General features: G+C 49.3%; 1 protein-coding gene and 1 non-coding gene across 3 annotated transcripts in view; one reads left to right on the plus strand and one right to left on the minus strand.

Moving 5' to 3' along the window:
- Positions 1-7,565, minus strand: part of PLOD2 (procollagen-lysine,2-oxoglutarate 5-dioxygenase 2) — a 116,058-nt gene extending 108,493 nt beyond the window's left edge. For both annotated transcript variants that reach the window (XM_038748722.1, XM_038748714.1), the window contains exon 1: positions 7,446-7,565. In XM_038748722.1, the coding sequence (XP_038604650.1) occupies positions 7,446-7,557 (112 nt within the window). In that variant the 5' untranslated portion in view covers positions 7,558-7,565. The remainder of the gene's footprint in view (positions 1-7,445) is intronic.
- LOC119935815 lies at positions 469-605 on the plus strand. The gene has a single exon (XR_005453452.1). It is a non-coding gene; the product is annotated as a small nucleolar RNA SNORA7 (small nucleolar RNA).
- Positions 7,566-10,615: the final 3,050 nt, after the last annotated feature.

Below are 10,615 nucleotides of genomic sequence, written 5' to 3' on the forward strand. Positions count from 1 at the left end.
TGAAGTGAAGATTCCTTCCATGCCCTTCACTATTTATGTAGAACTGGTCTCTTCCGAAAGTATTTAAAAAACTTACAAGTTGTTTAAACTCATAGGCTATTTGAAGCATACCCCAGAGGGCTCCCTTTTGTAGCCTAATTTTCTTTCACAGTCATTGTTTAACTATAAGTAATGCTTCTGATCAAGGTTCCCTCCCCTTATAGTATTTGTTTTTAAGATAGTGTTTATAGCTCTCTGTGATTAAGGGAAGTATAACAACAATGACAATAACAACAATACAAGATAGATCCTGGCCCATTCATTCAATCATATTTATTGAGTGCTTACTGTGTGCAGAGCACTGTACTAAGTGCTTGGGAAGTACAAGTCGGCAACATATAGAGACGGTCCCTATCCAACAACGGGCTCATTGATTCTGTGACCTCCAGTCCTAATAAAAACAATAATGATAATAATAGTAATTGTGAGGCCCTCTTAGGGTCGCACCTAGAGAGTTTCCAGTACTCTACCAGTCTCAGCTATGGGAGGGAGAGTGAAGCAGAGGCATACCCATTCCATTCCTAGCTTGGCCAGTAGCTAGCAAGTGGAAGACAATTGGTACAGGTTAAGGCTCACCTGTGCTGGGCAGCAGTTGCACGGGAGACAGTCGAGGGTGGAGACTCAAGTTTCCTGCGCGGAAGGCGGCAGTAAGTAAACCACTTCCGTATTTTGACCAAGAAAACTCTATGGATACACTACCAGAATGATTGCAGATGGAGAGCGGGCTGTTCTGGGAGAAATGTGTCCGTGGTGTCGCTTTGGGTCAGAAATGATTCGATGGCATAAGACGAGACTTGTGAAGAATTTACTGTTTGCCAAGCATTGTTCTAAGAGCTGGGGTAGAAACAACATTTTTAGGCTGGACAAAATCCCTGTCCCACACGGGGCTCACAGTCTAAGTAGGAGGGGGTGGGATTTAATCCACATCTGCAAAATTGAGGCCCAGGGAAGTTAAGTTACATGCCCAAGATCATACAGGAGACAAGTGATGGAGTGGCAATTATAACGCAGGTCCTCTAACTCCCGGCCCGGGCTCTTTCCATTAGATCACACTACTTCCTGCTATCTTATTAACCGTTACTCAGCCCAGCCGCGTCTGCAGACCGTCTCTGGCTCCAGGCCTGGAGGGGATATGGGGGTCCCCTGCCCTGTGAACCTCCCACTGGCTGAGGGGAATGAGAGCATTCCCAGGTTTCCCATTCAGCTGCTGGCCCAGACCCCAGTAGAAGGAAGCAGTTTCTTTCTCAGGAGGCGATAGACTGTTATATTGTTATATTTCTAAATTGTACTCTCCCAAGAGCTTAGTACAGTGATCTGAACACGGTAAGAACTCCATAAATACGACTGACTGACTGACCCTCCCATGACTGCAAGCTCGCTGTGGGCAGGGAATGTGTCTGTTCTATTGTTATACTGTACTCTCCCAAGTGCTTACTATAGTGCTCCGCACAAAGTAAGAGCTCAATAAATATGATTGCCTGACTGACTGACTTAGGGTGGGGAGGGGGCACTGCCACAGAGCAGTTTAGGGCACAGCCTTTTTCTCAGGCATCTATGGGCCAATCAGGTAGGCTCCTGGGGGGAGGTTTCAATGACCTAAACCACTTTGCCTCAGTTTACCCAGATCAACCCACACACACCTGCACACACACAGGCACGTGAAGGCGTAAATGTGTATAACACCTAGTCGGAAAGCTCCTCGTGGGCAGGGAACACATTCGCCAATTCTGTGAGATATTGTACTCTGCCAAGCGCTTACTGCAGTGTTCTGCACACAGTATATGTTCAATAAATATCATTGTTTGATTGATTGATTTATTGACCTCCATGTGAGGTGTGATACACACTTAATTCCAAAAATGAAATGCCAAAGTAGGTGAATAATACACTTTCAAGATGCCACTTTCCAGAAGATGACTGACACAGGGAAGCATCGATGGCAGAAATTTATCAGACTGGTGGAAGAAATCAAAATGGGTAACAGACCTCCTCATATTCTGTGGAGCCAGACTGCTACTGTCTGTGCCAGCTCACCTCAGTCTTGTTCCAAAAGAAAGCACATACAGGCATCACGTGACGGCTAGACCAGTGTCAAGGGTGACACTAGGACACCTCATCTGGAAATCTCTCCACCTGAATTTGGTCCACATGCTTGGAAAGGGTCAGGGAGGGATCCCTTGTCAAAGCCCCAGGAACATGGAAAAAAACTCTTGCCTTTGGCACTGCTTTTCAATCAATCAATTGTATTTATTGAGCACTACAAGGAACTTCTTGCCAGCTCTGCAGGAGCTGGCCCTTTCTGTTTCCTGGAGGGGGAGAGCAGCTGGCAAGGAAGGACCAAGAATGAGAATTAAATCTTCTCCCTGTTTCCAAACTGCCGGCTGGGCCAGACTGGGCCAATGGGTCCTGCAGTGTTTTGGGTCTCCGGTCTCCTCCTCAGACAGAGCAGGTCCAACTCAGAGGGGTCTGAGTTGGACCACCCACAGGCCCAGCAGCCTCCCCGGGAGAAGGCTACAAGAGGAAGTGGTGGAAAACTGGCTGCACCCTATACAAGGTTGAGGAGCTACAGTGCGTAGGAGGAGTTCATGCGGGGAGGGGGGATAGTGGAGTCCAGCCCACCTGCCATGAGTGTGGAACCAAGGCAGGGTTTGGATAATAATAATAATAATGGTACTTGTTAAGCACTTACTATGTGCCAAGCACTGTTCTAAGAGCTGAGGTAGAAACAAGTTAGTCAATTTGGACACAGTCATTCATTCATTCAATTGTATTTATTGAACGCTTACTGTGTGCAGAGCACTGTACCAAGCACTTGGGAAGTACAAGTTGGCAACATATAGAGACGGTCCCTACCCAACAATGGGCTTACAGTCTAGAAGGGGGAGACAGGCAACAAAACACAACATGTGGACAGGTGTCAAGCCATCAGAATAAACAGAAATAAAGTTAGAAGCACATCATTAACAAAACAAATAGTAAATATGTACAGGTAAAATAGAGTAATAAATCTGTACAAACATATATACAGGTGCTGTGGGGAGGGGAAGGAGGTAGGGCGGTGGGATGGGGAGGAGGAAAGGAAAAAGGGGGCTCAGTCTGGGAAGGCCTAACCTTCCCTGACCCACATGGGATTCACACTCTTAATCCCCATTTTACAGATAAGATAAATGAGGCCCAGAAAGGTGAAGTGACTTGTCACATAGCAGACAAGTGGCAGAGCCGGGATTAGAACCCAGGTCCTTTCAACTCCCAGGCCCAGGCTCTATCCACTAAGCCACAATGCTTCTAACAGAATTGAGTCTAGGATACCCAGACTCTGAGGGAAGGTGAGCCCAGGTGAGGGGGTGGGGAGGGAGAGTGTCATTCAATGATTGTCCCCAGCTCAGGCCTGATAGCTGGTAAGGCTGCACGCGAGGGAAAGGGAAGGGATGAGTGTCAGACTAGAAGCCAGGAGATAGAAGGTCTTACTTAAGGCCTGCTGTCAGGAAAATGTTCAGAATCTGGCCCTCCAGAAGCCTCAAACACAGCAGGATTGCCAGCATGACCAGCATGCTGACATTTAAAGGAAAGGAAGCCCTTTTAACTGGCTGCTAGGTGGAGGTGGTCCAGGATGGTCACAACTGCAACAGCATCACAACTGCAACAGCCTTGGCAGATAAATGAGCTCCAAGATTAAACAACCTTACAGGAAAATCTGTCCTTGGTCTCCTTCCCCCTGCTGTGGAAAGGCATGAGTCCAATCTGATCCCTGTCCTTTGGCTCTTGGCCAGATGCAGCCGTGGCAGAGTTCTGCCAGACAGGGGGCTCAAAATTTCTAAACCACCTCTTCCCCACTTCCCGTATTCCTGCTGTTTCGCCTCAGCCTGCAATTAAGCATCAGATGTCCATTCCCCACGGAGCGAGAAGGAAAATAACAGCAGTGACCAGTGTTCAGGAGCCAGCAAAGTGATTTGCTCCTCCAAGTATTTCTCCAAATTTGTTCATGTCCCTCCCTGACTAGGGGGACATTATCAAAGTTTCAGGGAAGAGAGTGGCTGTCCGGGGGCTGTCTGAGGACTTTAGAGGGCCCAGATTCCCTCCACCAGCACTGCTTGCCTACTGGCCCAGCCCCTCTTTCCTACATTCTGGCTTCTGTCCACAACCCACTTGCCAGCTCAGACATAGGGCAGTCTGACTTCTCACCACCTTCACCCTTTGAGGGCCAAACTCCACTTTAGCCAACACCATTAATAAGCCCAGTCCTAACAGGCTGTGTGCCCGCCTCATCAGAAGTAAATAAGAGCTAAACCACCAATTCCCTTGATTATGGATCGGGGTGTCCTCTGGTTTTCAGATCAGATTCTGAACCAGTCATTGCATTATCCCAGGTGGTTCCTAAGATACTTCAAATTTTAACAAGCCTCACCGTTGGGATTCCTTTACTCTGATCATTCATTCATTCATTCAATTGCATTTATTGAGCAATTACTCTGTGCAGAGGGCTGTACCAAGCGCATGGAAAGTACAAGTCGGTAACATATGGAGACGGTCCCTACCCAATCCCCCACACAAGACACATTTCTTCGTCATCACAGTGAAATTCAAAGCCAGGATTGTGCCCCAAATAAGGTCTACGAACAGAACCGTTGAAGCTTCCCACGTGATCCACATAGTGCATTACTCTTAGGTGCTCAGTAAGTAGTATTATTACATTGACCTTTGAAAATTGAACTACATTCTGAACTGCCACGAAAGCAAAACTATTTTTTCAACACATCAGCCCGTTCGCCATCTTTCCCAGATGCTTTATAATCTAAAGAAACTTCACTATTAAAACAAACAGATCAACACCTGAGCTTCATGCGGACTACAGTCTTTTACAAACACATTGTTGGTTGGCACAAACAGATCCAGGTGAAGAAACACAGTTGTCCAGACTAGAAACTCCGTTTAAATTTGAGGGACCCAAAGAATTCATGAAATCCTTTGTTCCAAAACAGACTAAACTCACACATGCGTAAAAACCCACCTCTCCTGCCCAAGATGCCACAGAAGCTGCCCATCCAGGCTAGCAGAACCTGAAATAACTGGAGTCTAGAGAGTTGTGGGCAGGGAATGTGTCTGTTACACTGTACTCATTCAATCATATTTCTTGAGCACTTACTGCGTGCAAGGCACTGTACTAATTGCTTGGAAAGTACAATTCAGCAACAAAAAGAGACAATCCCTGCCCACAACGGATCACAGTCCAGAAGACTCTCCCAAGACTTTAGTACAGTGCCCTGCACACAGTAAGCGCTCAATAAATAGGACTGATGAATTCACCTCCCCTGTCCGAGTTTTCTGAGCCTCCTCTCACCAACCAGCCAGGCTGCACCGCCATCCTTAGCCACTAAATTCATCCCTGACATAAATTTCTTTCCCCACGCTCAAAGCCAGCTAGAACAGACCGAGCTTTATTAATGTCCGCGAAGGGGACAGGGAGCCAAAGAGTATTCCCAGATTGAAAAGGAGAAATAAAAATCGGTCTAGCAGGAGGATATTTTAAAAGCACGCTCTAACGCCAGGCGACTATTCCAGCTCAAAGTCAAAGCACTGGGGATTCTGCAAGGCTCATTTCCCGGTGGCACCAGAAATGTTTGGATAAACATGCGCTGGGCTGCTCTTTGAAGGGGTGGATGTAAAAAGTTTTTTGTCTTTCGACTCCTGGACCGGCTATCGGCCCTCTGTCCAGCGACTCCGAACAAGGGCCGAGGCGGCTGCGGGAGGAGGCAGAGGGGGTGGAGAGGAAGAGGTTGAAGGCTTGGGCAGGGGAGAGGGTGCTGCTGCTGCCTCCAGTCCCACCCAGATGGGGAGTGGGGGGCAAGAGGAGCCTACAGGGCTGAAATCTCCCCCGGGGCTATGATGGTTTGGTACTGGAGGTGGGTCTGGAGGATCCCTGGGGCGTTGGGAGGATGGATCCTGGATCCGGGGCGGCCTGGACGTCGACCAAGTCTGCGGGAAGTGGGTTTTCCAGGGGCCGCAGGGTCTCAGCGTCCAGCAGAAAGTGGAAGCCACTGACCTGACTTGAGAAGCGGGATGATAATAATAATAATAATGATGGCATTTATTAAGCGCTTACTATGTGCAAAGCACTGTTCTAAGTGCTGGGGAGGTTACAAGGAGATCAGGTTGCCCCTCACAGTCTTAATCCCCATTTTTACAGATGAGGAAACTGAGGCACGGAGAGGTTAATAATAATAATGGCATTTATTAATCAATCAATCAATCGTATTTATTGAGCGCTTACCATGTGCAGAGCACTGTACTAAGCGCTTGGGAAGTACAAGATGGCAACAAATAGAGACAGTTCCTACCCAACAACGGGCTCACAGTCTAAAAGGGGGACGTGCTTACTATGTGCAAAGCACGGGTCTAAGACCCGGTTGACCCACGGGGGGGCTCACAGTCTTCATCCCCATTTTACAGATGAGGGAACTGAGGCCCAGAGAAGTTAAGTGACTTGCCCAAAGTCACCCAGCTGACAACTGGCAGAGCTGGCATTCGAACCCATGTCCCCTGACTCCAAAGCCCGTGCTCTTTCCACTGAGCCACGCTGCTTCCGCTGTTCATTCATTCCTTCAATCGTATTTATTGAGCGCTTACTGTGTGCAGAGCGCTTGGGAAGTACAAGTTGGCAACATATAGAGATCAATCAATCAATCGTACTTATTGAGCACTTACTGTGTGCAGAGCACTGTATTAAGCGCTTGGGAAGTACAAGTTGGCAACATATAGAGACAGTCCCTACCCAACAGTGGGCTCACAGTCTAAAACAGGGAGCCGGAGGACAAAACCAAACATACTAACAAAATAAAATAAATAAAATAGATATGTACAAGTAAAATAAATAGAGTAATCATCATCATCATCAATTGTATTTATTGAGCGCTTACTGTGTGCAGAGCACTGTACTAAGCGCTTGGGAAGTACAATAAATATGTACAAACGTATATATACAGGTGCTGTGGGGAAGGGAAGGAGGTAAGACGGGGGGATGGAGAGGGGGGCGAGGGGGAGAGGAAGGAAGGGGCTCTGTCTGGGAAGGCCTCCTGGAGGAGGTGAGCTCTCAGTAGGGCCTTGAAGGGAGGAAGAGAGCTAGCTTGGCGGATCATCATCATCATCAATCGTATTTATTGAGCGCTTACTGTGTGCAGAGCACTGTACTAAGCGCTTGGGAAGTACAAGTTGGCATTCCAGGCCCGGGGGTCATATTTATTGAGCGCTTACTGTGCGCAGAGCACTGTACTAAGCGCTTGGGAAGTCCAAGTTGGCAACATATAGAGACAGTCCCTAGCCAACAGTGGGCTCAGGGTGTAAAAGGAGGAGAAGGAGCAGAGAGGGGGGTGGAGGGAGAGGGGGCTTTGGGGGAAGGTGGGGGGGCTCACCTTTGGGGAGGGCAGCGGGGCTCTGGGCTTGGGCTGGCAGGAGGAGGGCCAGGGCCAGCAGAGGCAGGAGGTCAGTGGCCCAGGGCTTGGGCCGGGGCTGGGCCGGCCGCATCTTCGCCCAGGAGCGGTGCAGGAATGGGCGGAGGAGGAGGAGGAAAAGGAGGAGGAGGAAAAGGAGGAGCAGGAGGAGGAGGAGGAGGAGGAGGAGGAGGAAAAGGAGGAGCAGGAAAAGGAGAAGGAGGAGGAGGAGGAGGAAAAGGAGGAGCAGGAGAAGGAGAAGGAGAAGAAGGAGAAGAAGGAGAAGAAGGAGGAGGAGGAGGAGCAGGAGGAGGAGGAGGAGGAGGGGGAGGAGAAGGGACCCAGGACCCTGGGATCCCACCCCTCCCCTGCCCCGGGCTTCTCGCGAGAACTAGGGGGCTCCTCTCCCCCTCCCCATTCCCACCCCTCTCCCTCTGGCCTCCCGGCAGGAGGAGGAACCTGGAAAACCGGAGCGGGAAAACAGGACCGGCCCAGAGGGAGGGGGCGTCCCCCGAACGGGCAGTCGCTCAATCATTCATTCAGTCGTATTTATGGAGCGCTTACTTTTCATTCATGCAGTCGTATTGATGGAGCGCTTAGTGTGTGCAGAGCGCTGTACTGAGCGCTTGGGAAGTACAAGTTGGCAACAGAGAGAGATGGGAGGAGAAGGAGCAGAGAGGGGGGTGGAGGGAGAGGGGCTTTGGGGGAAGGTGGCAACCTATAGAGACGGGTCCTACCCAACAGCGGGCTCACAGTCTAGAAGGGGGAAACAGACAACAAAGTAAAACATATTTGCCAACTTGTACTTCCCAAGCGCTTAGTACAGTGCTCTGCACACAGTAAGCGCTCAATAAATACGATTGATATTAACAAAATAAAATAAATAGAATAAATATGTACAAATAAAATAAATAGAGTAATAAATACGTACAAACATATCATCATCATCATCAATCGTATTTATTGAGCGCTTACTGTGTGCAGAGCACTGTACTAAGCACTTGGGAAGTACACGTCAGCAACATATAGGGACAGTCCCTACCCAACAGTGGGCTCACAGTCTAAAAGGGGGAGACAGAACAAAACCAAACATACTAACGAAATAAAATAAATAGAATAGATATGTACAAGTAAAATAAATAGAGTAACAAATATGTACAAACATATATACATATATACAGGTGCAGTGGGGAAGGGAAGGAGGTAAGATGGGGGGATGGAGAGGGGGAGGAGGGGGAGAGGAAGGAGGGGGCTCAGTCTGGGAAGGTCTCCTGGAGGAGGTGAGCTCTCAGTAGGGCCTTGAAGGGAGGAAGAGAGCTAGCTTGGCAGATGGGCAGAGGGAGGGCATTCCAGGCCAGGGGGATGACGTGGGCTGGGGGTCGATGGCAGGATGGGCGAGAATGAGGCCCAGTGAGGAGGTTAGTGGCAGAGGAGCGGAGGGTGCGGGCTGGGCTGGAGAAGGACAGAAGGGAGGTGAGGTAGGAGGGGGCGAGGTGATGGACAGCCTTGAAGCCGAGGGTGAGGAGTTACTTGGTGCGGAGCACTGGACTAAGCGCTTGGACAGTTCAGTTGGGCAACAGAGACGATCCCTACCCAACAACAGGCTCACATTCATTCATTCAATCCTATTTATTGAGCGTTCTGGGTGCGGAGCACTGGACTAAGCGCTTGGAAAGTACAATTCGGCAACAGATAGAGACAATCCCTACCCAACAACGGGCTCACAGTCTAGAAATGGGGGAGATAGACAGCAAAATGAAACAAGTAGACAGGCTGTCAATAGCTTCAAAATACATAAATAGAATTATAGATCTATACACATCATCAATTCAATAAATAGAATACTAAATATGCATAAGTTAATTGAGCGCTTACTGTGTGCGAAGCACTGTACTAAGTGCTTGGAAAGTACAATTCGGCAACAGATAGAGACAATCCCTACCCAACAACCGGCTCACAGTCTAGAACGGGGGAAGACAGACAACAAAACCAAGCAAGTAGATGGGCATCAATAGCATCAAAACACGTAAATAGAATTATATATATATATATATGTATATATATATATATATACACATCATTAATAAAATAAATAGAATAGTAAACATGCACAAATTGATTGAGTGCAGACCACTGGACTAAGAGCTTGGGAAAGTAAGAGACAGCAATAAAGACAGACAATCCCTGCCCACAGTCAATCTATCAATCAATCAATCGTATTTATTGAGCGCTTACTGTGTGCAGAGCACTGTACTAAGCGCTTAGGAAGTACAAGTTGGCAACATATGGGTTTATGTTAATGGGTTTATAATAATGATGGCATTTGTTAAATGCTTACTATGTGCCAAGCACTGTTCCAAGCACTGGGGGGGATACAAGGTGATCAGGTTGTCCCACATGGGTCTCATAGTCTTAATCCCCATTTTACAGATGAGGTAACTGAGGCCCAGAGAAGTTAAGTGACTTGCCCAAAGTCACACAGCTGACACGTTAGTCTGGAGGTGGGGGTGGGGGTCCGATGGAGGAGCCCCAGAACCCATGGCGGGGCAGCGGGGGTCCTGGGTTCCATCCCGGCCAGCCAGGCTGACTCAGTGGTGGGGGGAGGGTCTGGCTGAGTGTCTCCCATTTTGTTTCTTTCCACTCATTCATGCATTCGCTCGTAAGCGCTTACTATGTGCAAAGCACTGTCCTAAGCACTGGGGGAGATACAAGGTATTGATTGAGCGCTTCCCGTGTGCAGAGCGCTGGACTGAGCGGTTGGGAGAGGCCGTCCCTGGCCAGAAGGAGCTGGCATGTGTGGGCCAAGGCAGCCGGGGCCGGTTAGGAGGGGGACGGGATGCTGGTCACCTAGAGCAGAGGAGGGGGTTCACACACCCCCCTCGCCCCAGCAGGACACATCACCACCACCACCCCTGCAAGACCCCCTCCTTTCCATCCCACCTCCTGCAAAACCCTCTTCCTCCCACCCCACCCCTTCAAGACCCCCTCCCTCCCACCCCACCCCCGGAAAGACCCTCTTCCTCCCACCCCACCTCTTCAAGACCCTCTCCCTCCCACCCTGCCCCCTGCAAGATCCCCTCCCTCCCACCCCACCTCCCATTCAAGACCCCCTCCCTCCCACCCCCACCCCCTGCAAGACCCCTTCCCTCTCA

The sequence above is a fragment of the Tachyglossus aculeatus genome, chromosome 1 (genome assembly GCF_015852505.1).
Source record: "Tachyglossus aculeatus isolate mTacAcu1 chromosome 1, mTacAcu1.pri, whole genome shotgun sequence".
NCBI classification, from domain to species: Eukaryota; Metazoa; Chordata; class Mammalia; order Monotremata; family Tachyglossidae; genus Tachyglossus; species Tachyglossus aculeatus.